Here is a 15,577-nt window from a genome sequence, read left to right as displayed (position 1 = left end):
GATGTCCAAACTCATCGCTAATCGTGTCAAAAACATCATTTCCCCACACATTTCATTGGAGCAGTTCGGTTTTTTGTCTAACAAGAGAATACAAGATGCAGTGGCCATTGTCCAAGAATGTATCCATTCGATAAAATCAAGGAAGCAGAAATCATGTATTATGAAAATTGATCTGAATCAGGCTTATGACTGTGTAGATTGGGAATTCCTCAAAATAATACTTTATAAAATTGTGTTCAAGCTTAGGCATGTTCGATGGATTATGGCATGTGTTTCATTGGCTTCATTAGCGGTTCTTATAAATGGGGAACCCACAAATTTCTTCAAAATGGGCAGAGGGTTGAGACAAGGATGTGCATTGTCTCCTTTGTTATTTATTTTAATTATGGATGCTTCTAGCAGAAGTCTTCAAGCTATGAAGGAAACAAGGGCTATTTTGGGATGTAGGATTTCCAGAAATAGTTTGTTATCACATCTACTATTTGTAGACGACATACTCTGTGCTGGAGAGGCAAAAATTGTTGAATGGGAATCCTTTCACAAGTCTTTTCAAAACTTTCACAGGGCTTCTGGACTCTGTATAAACAATGAGAAATCTAAGCTTATTTCGGATGAGGGTGACTCTCTAGAGATAATTGGTATTGCGTCCATGTTTGGGGTGAAGATCCAATGTTTATCTCAGGGTTTTAAATATTTGGGATGCATATTGAATCTAAACAAGTATAAAATATCAGATTGGGAATGGCTCATTACAAAATTCGAGAGGACTTTACTCAGATGGGACCATAGATGGCTATCTTTGGGAGGTAGATTAATTATGGTTCGAGCTATTTTTCAAGGAATCCCAGTGTTCTGGATGCACATTTTCCAAATTCCACATGCTATCATAAAAAATATTGAGTCTATTATTGCAAAATTTTGTGGTCTGGATCCAGTCCCTATAAAAATATTCCACTTGTTGGGCTAAATCTTATCTCTAGACCAGTAAATTTGGGTGGTTGGGGAATTCAGAATATTAAAATATTCAATAAAGCACTCCTGATGACCAGTCTATGGCATATGTTTAGAGATAGAGGACTCTGGCATTCCATTATGATGGACAAGTACATTCCCCAAGGTATGTTGGAGGCGTGGATAGTAGCAGGAACCCCATCTAAATCTTGCATTTCAGCCATCTGGAGAAGCCTAAGGTCTATGGTTCCATGGTTATGTAGCAACCTACGTGGGGTTGTTGGGGACGGACAAAAAATAAAAGTGGGTTTGGATGCCATCAAAGGAATGTTGGGTTTCCACCTGCTATTTGATCCTTTAATCAATTTCCTTGTCCAATGGAGGCTAAATAATCTGGCCAGTATTGGGAGGGGTCAATTTCTACCTCATTCCACAAATATGTAGCCACATGCAAGAGAACTCGGGATATTGGCATACATGGAGGCTGAATGGGAAGTATACAAAGGTAATCTATGTCAATCTGGCATTTTTTTTCTAGGCGGTTAGACAAACTGGAATGGGGAGGTAGAATATTTGATGGTTGTATTGTAGTTGCAGAAGAATATGATTACATTATTTCTTGTTCACTTTCCCTTCCCTTTGTTGATAAAACTGCTCCTATGTGGAGCTGGGGGGTCCCATTTAAGCTTGTATGTTTCACATGGTTAACCCTTCATAATCGTATTCTTACTTGGGACTCACTTTTGAAGAAGGGTTTTATTGGTCTTGGCAAATGTACACTTTGTAAGTTTGCGGCAGAGTATTGCTTACATCTATTTTGTCTCTGCCCTTTTGCCCAAGACATTTGGAAACAGGTGATTTCACTCCTAGGATTGCAGATAGATGTGGACTATTCTTTTGTGTCATCTTGCATTAGCTCTTGGGAACGGAAAAATCAAGCTTATAGAGTGTTTCCTCTCTATGTTTTTTGGAGTATTTGGTGTGCTCGAAATATATACATCTTTGAAGGTTCCCCCCAAATGCTTTTCTTATTTCCATCCATACCATGGCATATTTCATGGATGTGGGGCCATGGTCCCCTAAGGTTTCTTCCTGGTCAGTTATTTTTGTTGATCTGGCTAACATCTTTCCTATTTGTTTCTTCGATGGGGCCTCTGCTAATGGGTGATGTGGGTGTGGATTCTCTCTCCAAATTGACTCTCATCCATCCTTTCACTTTAGATGGTTCGAGGGTATTGGAAACAACTGTAGGGCTGAGATGTTGGCATTGTGGGGAGCTTTGCAGGTGGCGCTCTGGCTCATCATCAACAATATTTTGTTTGTTGGGGACTCCCTTTCCATGATACGTTAGATACAAGATCTCTCTATTTTACAGGTCTCGACCCTCTTCAACTAGATGTAGCGTATCTTAGATCTCAAGGCTCTCTTCTCAGGGGTTTCCTTTCAACATATCTTTAGAGAGCAAAATGTTGATGTTGATGCCCTCTCCAAGTGTGCTCTTTCACTTTTGCCTGGATATATATTTTTTGAACAGATTTTGGACGGATCTATTTGTAGTAAGGGATCTATTTGTTGACTGATACATGCTTTGTTTTTTTGTCTGCAACCTTCATTGCCTTTTATGGGATGGTTCCATGCTTTCTACCTTAGTTTTTGTTTCTCCTTCAACATTTATTATAGGTTCCCTCGATGACATGCTTGCTAAGAATTGTTCTGTTTCTTTATGAAGTGCTGGAGAACATTATCGTTATTTTTTTTGTTGGATGTGAATCAGGGGTCTTTTTCCTTGGACTACCAAAGGATGTATGTCTATCATAGATGTCAAAGTCTAAAGTGTAATGGAACCATGAATATGTAAAACATTTCATCCATATAATGAAAATGTTTTGGTTTTTCTTCTTGAAAAAACAGCGAAGGAGGCACGCTATGCACTGATCATGCTACCTCTTAACATAATTCCCTCCTTCCAAGCACATCAATTATTAAATCCGAGAGGAAGAAGAATTAGTGACTGGATCCACTGGTTTCCACGGCAAAAGTAATGTATGACATTAATATTTTACACGTATTTGTCTTTCATGATAATGAAGGTAATTGTTGTTGATTTGGTACAGTTTCGTGGAGAAAATCTTACTCACACAACCAGAGATTGGATGAATTTTATGTATAGTTTGTATTGATATATAAATTAGACCTATGCCTGCGAGCCTTGTTCAATGATGAAGTCGTTTCTTGAGCTATTATTGGCAGGTTATGGGGGCAGACTAATTCCAGACTTTGAGGGAGCAACTTGGGACAAGTTTGAAAACTTTGTGTTCCATAAAGTTGTTCCTATAGTTGTAGACATTGCAGCAGATCATGATCTTGGAATCGATATACATGGCACAAGAGAACATCTATGGGATTTTATGGTGGAAAAAACATCATGAAATAGAGGAGAAGTGAAGAAGAGATTTTGTTTTAATGAACCACGAAGAAATTACTAATTTAAATGCAGTTGTCTATAATGAGACTTTTTGGAAGCCTTTCCGGTGGGTTTTTCCGGTCAAAATCCGGCAGCAATTTATTGGAATCGCAAGTTTGATAGCTAGTTTCTGCACAATCAAAGTGTCCCAGAGGTTTTTTAGGGTGCTGAATCCAAATATGCAGTTAAAAAACCATTTTAACTGCAACAAATCAAGATTTAACCTCAATTTCTTCCGCCGGATTCCGTCACCGGAATCTCCAAAAAATCGCATTATAGACAACTCCAATTTAAATAGCGATAACCTCCGTTACTTGAAGCGTTGGAAAAATTTTCATCTATCAACAAGTGACAAGTCGTCAATAGTGTTTGGTCGTACACGTGGAGTGTGGCTTAGCCAAGAATATCGTTGCACACATGAGGGAATATGTTGGGTAGCAAAGGAATGAATAGTGCAGAGAAGTGAAGGCGTACAATTTGAAGAAGTGAAGGAATATGAAACGTTGACGTGGCAGATCACGAGAGAGAATCGTGGGTAACTGAAACGTTAGATGTTGCCTCACTGGTAATCAATATAACTTATGTAACGGAGAGGAATTTTTACCCTCTCTTATAAGGATTGATCAATTAACTAATATTTAGGAGAAGAAAATTATTAGTTTTAATATTCAGTGAGGCTGGAGGCATTTTATCGGTAGTGGGTTAATAATTTAGGTGCAGACTGTTGTTTTTTTTAAATGACATTTTTAAATGATAACATCAATGATATTTTTAAATGATAACATCAAAATTTTAGTGAGAAGTAGAGTTTTATTGTGAATTAAATTTTTGATATATATATATATATATTTTTTTTTTAACAAGATCGTGTACTCATGTATTATAAAAACTGCAGAAAGCAGGAAAAGATACATAATATGCTGGTAGAGGAGTGAGAGAAGAGGTACTAAGAAGGGGCGAAGCCCTTGAAGTCTGAGAGATTAGCTTGAGGATGAAATACTGAAAAAGATATCTGCTATACTGTCTTACAAAAAGGCCATCTATTAGGCAGACTTTGCTGGTCATAAGGTTAACACCAAAATTGGTTTACAGTTTCCTCCATGTAATCTTCTTTCTGCTGCTCCTTTTGGCTGTCCTTGGTGGAGGCTTCTGCCTGCATACTCTCTGTGATGGATTGAATGTGCTTGATTGCCTCCTCTAGATGCTCACACCTATCCTTGAGGCTCTCTATTTCCTTCTTGCGTTTCTCCAATTTCTTGCGCTTGGATCGGCTATCAGCGATGAAGTCTTCACGAAGATCATTATGGTGCTTCATGAACCGAGCTATCAGGACGCAGTGGTCTTTGCACATTGTGCATGAGTCGTTGCCCAGGACTCTGTCAAGAGGATTCTCACGGGGCGCAGCTCTCCCCCGAGCCTCCGGCTGCTGTCTATCTGCCATGACTACGAGCAAACTGGTTAGAATAAAGGAACCTTGCAAAAAACTTGTGTTATACCTGGAAGCTGCGTGGATTGCCTGAGTGTTTGTAATGCCCTGGTGAATGTCTTGCTGACCGCTTGTAAAATGAGCCGGTGCGGGGAGCAGCTGCTTACTTCCGCGGAGCGATCTGCGGAGCTCTGTGGGAGCCTCTTGCCCAAAATGCTTCTCGAGATGAAGGTGAGAGGAAGGGAATGGGAGGGGGATATAAGGGAATGGGAGGGGGCCTTCATGATGATGAAGGACGAGATATTTCCCAGAGTAAACAGAGGGCGTATCCGTCCGCAGATTTAGGGAGCGTAGTTCAATAGAGCTGAAAGGATGTTTTCCCAGAGGAATCATGAGCTTGTCACGAGGCAGAGAGGCTCTGAGGTCGTGGGAGGGGAGAGACGCCGGCGTTTTGGGGGAGATTGGATGAGCAAGAGTGAGGGGACCAAGTTTGAGATCGGAATTCTGACGTTTTCTGATGAAACTTGCCTTGTGTTCAGTCTGGCAGCTGCACACCTTAAGGTATAGCTCTTTCATAGATTCTGACATTATCCCTGACCTGTCCTTGTTGCCGGTTGACCGCATTGTTAGCAAGGTTATCCGCTTCTGCATTGTTTTCCCTTAACACGTGCTTGAAGGTGGTTTTTCCCAAGTGTCTGAGAGTGTCATTTATCCTTGCCTTGATGCGGTTGAGGCTGGCTTTGTTAAAATCTTTACCTGTGTTCATAGCTGCAATTATTATAGCTGAGTCCCCGAGGATTAAAGCATCCTGAAATCCTAGCCTGTGAAGTATCGATGTACCTAGTAGCAAGCTGTAGGCTTCCGCTTCATTGTTGGTTGCTTGCCCGAGACCCCATTCGTAACTGCTGACTGTGTTCCCCTTCTGGTCCTTAATTACTCCTCCCGCGCCTGCTCTCCCAGGGTTGCTCTTTGATGCGCCATCAAAGAGGAGTATGGGACGATTCTGGGCTGTGATCCAGTTGTTTACTTCATCTTTGTCGCCCCTGAGTTTCCAATTGTGTCGGTTCTGCTGAGTTTTATTCTGAGGAGGTAAATTTTGAGAGTGGCTAATGTTGAACCTTTTGTACCAATCAGTCTCCTCCTTTGTCCATCCTTGCAAATCTGGGGGAGCTATGTGATTAGCGCTGATTGCCTCAGAGATCCCTGCTATAGTCTTTGCAATTATCTTGTCTATTTTGATCTGCTCATTTTTGAAAATGTAGTGATTTCTTGCCAGCCAGATATTCCAGCAGAGGGTAGCCGGGATACAATTCCATATTCGTAGAAGGTTTTTTTTCCCTTTCCTGCTCAGAGGGTAATCTTTCTTCCAATTCCTTTGCAAGTTGTTCACCTGATCGTCTCTACTTCTGACTTCCAGAGGGCTAAGGAGATGCTTCCAACAGTTTTGTGCAAAAGTGCATCGAAGAAAAGAGTGAGGAATGGATTCTTCCTCTGCTTGACAAAAGCAACAAATCGAGGGGCCTTGAATTCCTCTCTTTCTCAGGTTTTCTGCAGTAAGAATTTTCCCTTTTAAAAGGGCCCAGTTAAAATGTTTCACCTTGGGGATGCATTCGTTGTTCCAGGCTGCCTTATGGAGGTTCCAATTTGCAGTGGGAGTCTTGTCTTGCAGTGATTTATAACCCTCTCTCACAGTGAAACTGCCCCCACAGGTGTCCCAAATATAACTGTCGTCCATCTCCTTGTTGATTGGGGCAGCTCCAGATAAAGAAGTTTTCAGCTTATACCATTGATCTCTGAGGTCCGGAGGCAGGTTTAGGGCCTTCCATTCTAGCCATCTATTTTGGGACCATGAGGAGATATCGTACAAAGAGAATATGTTGTGCGCCTCCATCCAGGTTTGAAGGGGTCTTAGTTCTTGGAGAGATTTTCTGGGGTTTGAGCCCATTATTCTGTCGGGCCAAATATTGACATTCTTTCCACTGCCTGGTTTCTTGGAGACATTCTCTTTAAAGTGAGGGAGGACTTTTTTGATCAGTCTCCACATTGGAGTGCACGGCCTGTCCACAATTGGATCTTGTAGGATGTTGGAGTTCGGACCACTAAGGTATTTCCTTTTTATTGTTTCAACCCACCAAGAGCCATGCCCTGATATGATCTTCCAGATTAACTTGAGCCCCATAGCCTGATTGGATAGACTTGGAATCTTTATGGATAAACCTCCTTTTTCATACGGAAGGGTGACTTGGTCCCAGTTGACAAGACTGAACTTCTTAGAGTCCTGTTTTCCCCCCTGCCAGAGGAAGCTTCTCATAATGAGTTCCATGTGCTTGTGGGTGCTTGCGGGGGCCATGATTATCGCATACTGATAAATTGGAAGGCCTGAGAGGACAGCTTTGATAAGAATAGTTCTGCCAGCCAGGTTTAGCCAGGAGGCACCCCAACTCTGCATTAGACCTCTCATCTTCTCAATATGCTTAGTCCAAACCTCTGCTTTAATGTGCTCCTTTGCCAGAGGGAGGCCCAAATAAGAGAAGGAGCTCCAGCTTCTTTGAAGAGGAATGTCTAGGATTTGGGAGATTCTTTGCTGAATCTGGAGAGGGACATTCCATGTGTAAATTTTACATTTTCTGTTGTTTAGCTTTCCCCCAGAAGCAAGAAGGAAGGCATCCAAAACTCTTTTAAATCTCCTGGCCATCAAGCTGGATGCCCCTCCAATCAAGAGTGTATCATCCGCAAAGAGTGAGTGATTAATCTCCTTTGTTCCTCTTTCGATGCAAATGCCCGTGATTTCTTTTTTGCTTCGGAGATTTTCCAGATGGGCGCTCAAAGTCTCAGCCATAAGAATGTAGAGGAAGGGGGAGAGGGGGCAGCCTTGCCTTAGCCCCCTTGAGCTTCTGAAGTAATTACTTGGGCGACCATTGATCAATGGCGCAGTCCAGGGATTGGAAATGCATCCCTTGATGATGTTAACAAAGGTGGAAGAGAAGCCAAATTTAGTTAGGACTGCTGTGAGGAAGGTGTGGTCCACTCGATCAAAAGCGTTTGCCATATCCAATTTGATGATCATTCCCCTTTCTCCTCTATTGAGACTGCTGTGTATGGCTTCCTGGACTAGGATGACGTTGTCGATGATCTGCCTACTTGGGACAAAACCGCCCTGGTTCTCAGAGATGAGGAGAGGAAGGAATTTCTTTATTCTGTTGGCAAGGATTTTGGTGATGATCTTGTATGAGACATTGCAAAGCGATATGGGACGAAATCTATCAAAGGTTTTGGGGTTTGCCTCCTTAGGGATTAGAGCTATATGTGAGGATTTTGTATTTTCCCCTACCTTTTGATTTCTGAAGGCGTTCTTTATCATTCTTACCAAATCCTTTTTTATTGTTTCCCAATGCCGTCTGTAAAATGCAACTGTGAAGCCATCCGGCCCCGGGGCTTTGTCTTGTTGCATGCTGAAGGTGGCTTCTCTGATTTCCTCTTCTGAGGGTTCTTGTTCCAGCTCCTTGTTGTGGTTCTCTGTGATTTTGCACTTAATTATATTGAGAAAAGTCTCGCTGTCATGATGTTGGGTGTCTGCTGTGAGAAGGTCCTTAAAATGATTGTAGGCAGCACCTTTTATTTCTTCTTGATCCTTCAGCTCAATCCCTGCTACTTCGATTTTATCTATTTGATTGCATGCTCTTCTGAACTTGATATTATTGTGAAAGAAAGAAGTGTTTTTATCTCCCGCCTTTAACCAGAGGCAGCGAGATTTTGTTCTTAGTTCCTCTTCCTCTACCCGGTTTTGCCTGTAGAGCTCCTTGTAGAGGGTTTTTTCCTTCTCGTGATCCTCTGTTGTGTATTGAATTTGCTCCATTTCTATATGCCAGCGCTCCATTTCGTTTAGCAGATCGTTTTTCTTTTTCTTGTCTATTATTGCCTGCTCCCTCGCCCACTGTTTTATCGCTGTCCTGAGCTGCTTCAGCTTCGTTTCCCAAACAAAATAAGGCGACCCAGTTACCTCTTTTTCCCATTGAGTTTGAATGAGTTGGCTGAAGTCTTCTTTGAGGTCCCAATTTTTGTTGTATTTAAAGGGAAGAGGGCCGAGGTTTGGACCTTTGTCCAGTGTGAGGACCACCGGCTTATGATCCGAGGCGGAACCGTGAATTAGTTTACTCCTGATTGAGTGGAAGCTTCCTGCTACCCCTTCCTGAACTAAGACCCTGTCCAGCCTTTCCTTGATGTTGTGTGTGCCTGTTCTTCTATTAGACCAGGTGTATTTCCCATTTGACAGAGGGGTGTCAATTAGATTGAAGAGCTGTATTATATTTTCTAATTTGTCTCTTGAAGGATCTGTGTGATAATTTCCTCCATATTTTTCTTGCACATTCCTTATTAAGTTCATATCGCCCCCTAAAATCAGTCTGCTGCTTTGAAGAGAGGAGATGTCTTCTTCTAAAGTGTTCCAGCAACGTGCTTTGTCCCTGTAGTGGTTGGGGGCGTATATGTTGTAAATATGATAAACTTCCTGCGAGCTTTTGTTCTTTAGGTCTGTTCTGATCCACCAAGTGCATTGGTGAGAGTTGTTGATTACCCAGTTTGTTTTGTTCCATAATGTTCCAATCCCTCCTGATGCTCCGTCGGAGTCATTGGATAGGCCTGAGAAGTTTTTGAATCGCTGTGTTTGATGAAGAAAGTCCTGATTAGTGAGTTTGGTCTCCTGAATTAGAAGGATGTCTGGCTGTTCCTGAATTAGTAGATCCTTGATGGCTTTTAATTTTGAAGGGGTGCCCATCCCCCTGCAATTCCAGGAGACCAAATTCATTATTTACCCGCTGAAGGGTGGGATCCAGCTTTTTCCTTTGTTTTTTCGCCACTGCCTTTTGGCCGTCCCAAATAGGAGTCCAGAGGTTGCTGAGTCCCTGTTGCCATTTCCTTTGCTGCTGTTTCGTCCCTGAGTTCCTTGTTCGATTTCCTGCCTACTTTTCTTGGTGGATCTGATGGCTGGTTGGTTTCTTTTGCTTTGTTTCGGGTAAGAATTCGCTCAATGGTGTGGGGGGGAGAGGGAGGGGGGTTTGAGCATGGAGAGGCAGGGCGGGGGGATTGAGGAGGTGAAAGGGGGGTTTCAGCTGCTAGGGATTCAAAGGGGTTGGAGGTCGAGGGAAAGGTTGAGAGGGGGGGAGGGGGAGGCGGAGGGGGAGTGCTTGAGGCCGGAGGAGCTGTGGTGCTAAGGCCCTGGTTAGGCGAGGGTTTTCTCCTTTTGACTTGTTCCCATGGTCCCTCTGTGTGTTCCTCATTAAGGTCTATTTCTTTTACTTTTAGCTTGCTACATCTATTTGCAAAATGGCCATACTCGTGACATACCTTGCATTTGAAGGGGAGCTGTTCGTAATCCAGCTGCTGAATGTGCATCCACTTGTCCACCTTAATTTTGATGGCTTCCGGTAGTCCTTTCCCGAGATCGACTTCAACACAGATTCTTGCACATGCGTGCATGTTTTCTCTAGGTTCCGATCTGTCGATATATTTTCCGACTGCATTGCCTATGGCTCTTACCGATTCGTCCCCCCAGCAGTGAAGTGGGAGATGCGGGAGGCGCACCCAGACAGGAACAGCGTTTGGGATATCCATTTCCGGATCGAAGTCCGGAGTCCACTTGTTCAGGTAGAGGCCTCTTGTATCCATGAAGTAGGGGCCATTGCGAAAGATGAGGTTCTTGTCCTCCTTTGATTCAAACAAGAATGTGAAAAATCCACGTCCACAAAATCTGATGGCGATCTTACCCTGAATCATTGGACTCCAGTTTCGTTCCACCCATTTTTGGACAGTTCTTGGTGACGGCCAGAGCCCAGTAAACTGACCAACCAGACCTCTTTCTGCGAGAGCTATAGCCGACTTCCTTGGTAACGCAGGGGGCAGATCCACCTCAGGAATCTCGTCCAGCTTTTTGATAAACTTAGTTTGAGACGGGCGCGGTCTAGGATCTGTAGATTCAGACAAAAGGGAGTCGAAAATTTCTTCCTGAGTCTCAGGGCCATGAGGAGGAGAGGCGGATCCTGCCATAGCAGGCCCGCTGGGAGAGCGAGAGGTCAGAGCGGCAGCGGCAGGGCCCGAGGGGATCCTGGCAGGGGGAGCAGAGAGGGCAAGGGCGAGGGGGCCCAACCAGGCGAGGCCTGGGGGGAGGGCGGAGGTCCGCGGCGGGGGCAGGCAGGAGCAGGGCTCGCGGCTCAGTTCGTCAGGAGAGATTAAATTTTTGATATATTATAAATTAATGTTTTTAGAGTTTTGGTTGGTTTTAAAAGTTCGATTTAAATTTAAATTAGAAAAGTTTTCAATATATTGTTTTGTTAATTTAAATTAAACATATATTAATTAATAAATTTAATTAACATATATTTGTTAAATAGACATTTTACTATATGATGAGAAATTTCACAAAATTTTCATTAATTTAAAAAATTTAAAATTTAATTTTTTAAATAAGCTTTTATATTTTGGAATGGGTTCTCAAAATTTTAATTTAATTATCAATGATTATTAGGTGGATGGTAGGGATTTAACCTCCATGAAATATTCTAAAATTTTCATAATAGTATACACAAATCAATGATTGAGATTTATCTTCAAAGTAGTTATGTCATTTTCACTCTTTTAATTAAATTAATTAATTTAAAAAATGTTATATGAGCAAGTGTCATATGAAATGAGTTATGGTTTTTTGGGCATGTAGTATTGATAAGTCATAGTAATGGCCAATGATATTATAACAAAGCCTATTTACAAATTAAAAATCTCCACAATAAAGTAGGGATAAATCTCTATGGTTAAAAATTTTGTTCCATATTTTTTTAAATGTAAATATGTTTGACTTATATATTAATTGTTTTTATAGCTAATAATAATTTAAAATAAAGTTATAATAATTTTTTCTTGACCTACACTTAATTAATATTTTAATATTGGTTAAATTTTAAAATTTATAATTCAAAGATTCATGTACAATGAAATTTAAATTTTAGCCGTAAAAGACTTAATGACAACCTCTAAACTTTACTGATAAAAATTTCAACCCTAAACTTTAGTAAAATTTACGGCCTAGATCCATCTAACTCTGGATCTATCATGCGCCCAAAGGGATCAAATCCCTCTAGGTGCAAACCTTTCCTCAAATTCAACACTCCAAAAAGAAAGTTTGCACCTAGAGGGATTTGATCCCTCTCGGCACATGATAGATCCGGAGTTAGATGGATCTAGGCTGGTTTATACAATTATTTAAATTTTTTTATGAGCCCACATTAAATTTTATTTACACAATTATTTTTAAAAAATTGTGAGCTGGCATTAAATTTTAGATTTCAAAAAAGTATTATTTTGATGACGGACATTTAGGCTTACACATCATACTAGGTTGTAGAATGCTCCTCTCTGCACAATAATAGCAGATTTCAACCCCTATAGTTTAGTAAAATTTACAATAGTGGGAAATATAGGCGGTAAATGAAGAAATGGACAAAATGCAATGTGGGACAATCTTTCTTATATGTAAATTGTTTGGTGGATTCCTTCTCATTTTCTTTCCCAACAACCCTGTCTTTCTATCTTGCATGAAACTTGTGCTTTTCAACCTTGTTGTGTGTGTGTGTATCGCAATTAGATTCTTTTTCTTTTCTTGATGTCCAATAGATAGCATTTGTCTTAGTAGACGTTAATCATCATTATCATCATATATATATGTTTCGAAATATTTTTTTATTAGTATATTTTTAATTAATTTTTAATATCTAAATTAAAATTAAGTGTATTTAAGTTTGTTATTTATTTATTTTTAATGTTCTTGAAAAAGAATAATAATAATAATAATGATAATTTAATTTTAAGATTATGGTTAAATTAGATATTAAAGTGATATATGAGATTTTTTCATTTAAAGTTTCTAAAGGTATATATATTTTAATCCTCTTTGAATTTGAACCTATAACATTTTACCAAAGAAAGACATACTCTTAACCATTGTTTTATATATATATATATATATATATATATATATATATATATATTAAATTTCTCTCCTTTATGTTTATACTTTGTTAATATAAAATTGAGATTTATAATTTCTCCATTCCACTAAAACAAATATATGTAAAATAAACAATTCAATAATGTGAAAATTTTCCAAACTATAATTACATATCATATATTTAATAGGTACTCCTTCAAATCAAGAGTGGGGAGTGTTTACTTATTGTTTCAAATTAAAAATGGGGAAAATGTTTACTCACTCATTATTAAAGAAAAGTAAAGCATAATAACAAAATTATTAACAATGTTAACATTCAAGTGATAAAGAAAATTATCACATCAATTAAATAACTCACTTTCATTTAAACAAATTATTTCCATTTAAAAAAATATTACTTTTTAGGTTATTTATAAAAAGTTTCCAGTTAATCAAATTCATTTTTAATTAGCATTATTTAAAAAAATCACATTTAAATATTTATATTAATAAAAGCTTGATAATCTTACTTTTTACAACTATATCATATATTTAAATTACTAAGAAATAAGTTCACTGGGTCTTGGATAGACAGTGATCGGTGCTTTGTTAAAGCACTCCTTGATGTGAAGTCATTGGTTCAATTCCCTGCCTGAGGGTGATATCTTGGAACCAGGAAAGTACGGGTTTTACATAGATTGATTCATATTCTAACATTGAAAAATAAATAAGCAAAACGTTTACACGAAAAGAGTTCTTATTTTATTCAAATTTAATGAATTATCTTCATCTTGGAACCAAGAAAGTACAAGGGTTTTACATAAATATATAACATTGAAAATAAAATATAAATAAGCAAAAATTTTACAAGAAAAGAGATCTTATTTTATTAAAATATAATGAATTATCTTCATCTTGGAAGCAGGAAAGTACAAGGGTTTTACATAGATTGATTTTGATTATAACATTGAAAATAAAATATAAAAAAATATAATGAATTATCTTCATCTTGGAACCAAGAAAGTACAAGGGTTTTACATAAATATATAACATTGAAAATAAAATATAAATAAGAAAAACTTTTACAAGAAAAGAGATCTTATTTTATTAAAATATAATGAATTATCTTGATCTTCGAACCAGGAAAGTACAAGGGTTTTACATAGATTGATTTTGATTATAACATTGAAAATAAAATATAAAAAAGAAAAATGTTTACAAGAAACAAGTTCTTATTTTATTAAAATATAATGAATTATCTTCATCTTGGAACCAGGAAAGTACAAGGGTTTTACATAAATTGATTCTAATTCGTATAATGTGCATCTAATATTTATTTATATATCATACATATTCATTTTTAGGATGTGGTTATGGAGCTTCATGTTCAAAATCCATGATACCTATGATGTAGTGCTTCCCTATAAAGGGACAGGACACCTTAAATTAAATTTGATTTAAACAAGTCATTTTCTGCATGGCTTTTTACACTATTTTTTATGTTAGCATATTAATAAATATGATAATATTTACATTAAATTATATACTTTTAAAGATTTCTTTTAGGTGCTTAAGGGATTTTTAGGTAGAATGATATAAAATGTTTAATTGAAAAATTAAATGGGCTTAATTTTGATTTTTTTCAACCAATTTATAGCTAGATCATAACTTAACCAATTCTTTTATACGACAGAAAATATCTAAAATTTTTATCAAGTTTGTATTGAAATTCAAGCTTTGGGGATTCTTAAGATAGCTCTCACAAAAAATTGCTTTAACTAATTAGGATAAAGTCCCACCTTAAATCGTGTTGAACCTGAGCTGTTATTGAGTATTTTTTGTTTAGGAATGGTCATCCTTGACATAAAGACTTCATGACAACGGTTAACTTACATGGTCACTCATTATTGTGGGACCCGCATGAGTTGTGCAAAGGCAATCGTAAGTGCTCTCAAAAAGATGAGAAAGAAAGAAAGAAAGAAATTATTTTAACGTCCACGAAGCTAAAGATAACCTATGGGACAGATTGCTTCTCCATTTGGTTCTTGTATTTGACCATTTTCCTGTGAAGCCTCACAATAAATGCTATCAGTTTCTCGACAAACCCCTCACTGAATAGATTACCCCAAGAGTTAGTTGCCAAAATATCTACATAACTTTCCCTGTTGCCAAAATATCTACATATCTACATAAAAGTGAATTTTTTTTTTCCACTTTTCCAGAAGAGCAAAAAATGCATACTCTTTCCTCCCAAAAAAAAAATACTCTTTCCTCCCAGAGTTCTTTTGGTCTTTTCCAACGCCATGTTTCACAACGGACTTGATGAAAATTAGTCCTTAACTGAGCAATAAGAATTTTGGCTCTCCAAGAAATATTGGCCCCTATGTAGGCTTTTTGTTAATGATTATGAGTGGGATTAAACTCTTCAATATAGTATTTTTTCTTTCTCCCTAGCTCCTTATCCCAAGTACAGTTGTGAACTTATCGATAAATTGTGATTTTATGTTGTTTAAATATATCTTTAATTATAACATGTTCTATTATTTAGTCAAATTGTAATTTTATGTTTCTTAAAATGTTTTTTTTTTTAATGTATAAATAAATTCGACTCACTTATAACATTAAAATTATGTAAATTTAACAAATACAATTATTAAAATAAAACAAAAACTAAAAGGTAGAATATTAAAACAACAACATTTTGGTTTAAATCCATTTTAACCATAGATTTACCAAGTGTAGGATCCATTCTCTTGATATG

The 15,577-nt window shown here is 38.2% G+C and overlaps 1 protein-coding gene across 1 annotated transcript; it reads right to left on the bottom strand.

The window, feature by feature from the left end:
- Positions 1–9,523: 9,523 nt before the first annotated feature.
- Positions 9,524–10,883, bottom strand: LOC149179675 (uncharacterized). Its single transcript, XM_089413621.1, has 2 exons — positions 10,185–10,883; positions 9,524–9,619 (listed from the first exon to the last, which is right to left on the bottom strand). The coding sequence occupies exons 1-2, from the start codon at positions 10,881–10,883 to the stop codon at positions 9,524–9,526; spliced, it is 795 nt and encodes a 264-aa protein (XP_089269747.1).
- Between the last annotated feature and the right edge of the window lie 4,694 nt (positions 10,884–15,577).

This window comes from Pinus tabuliformis, chromosome 3_2 (assembly GCF_031772625.1).
Source record: "Pinus tabuliformis cultivar Carrire ecotype Pingquan chromosome 3_2, CPIR1, whole genome shotgun sequence".
Lineage (NCBI taxonomy): Eukaryota > Viridiplantae > Streptophyta > Pinopsida > Pinales > Pinaceae > Pinus > Pinus tabuliformis.
The sequence above is the reverse complement of the archived record's forward strand: the minus strand, read 5'-3'. Positions and strand labels throughout refer to the sequence as shown.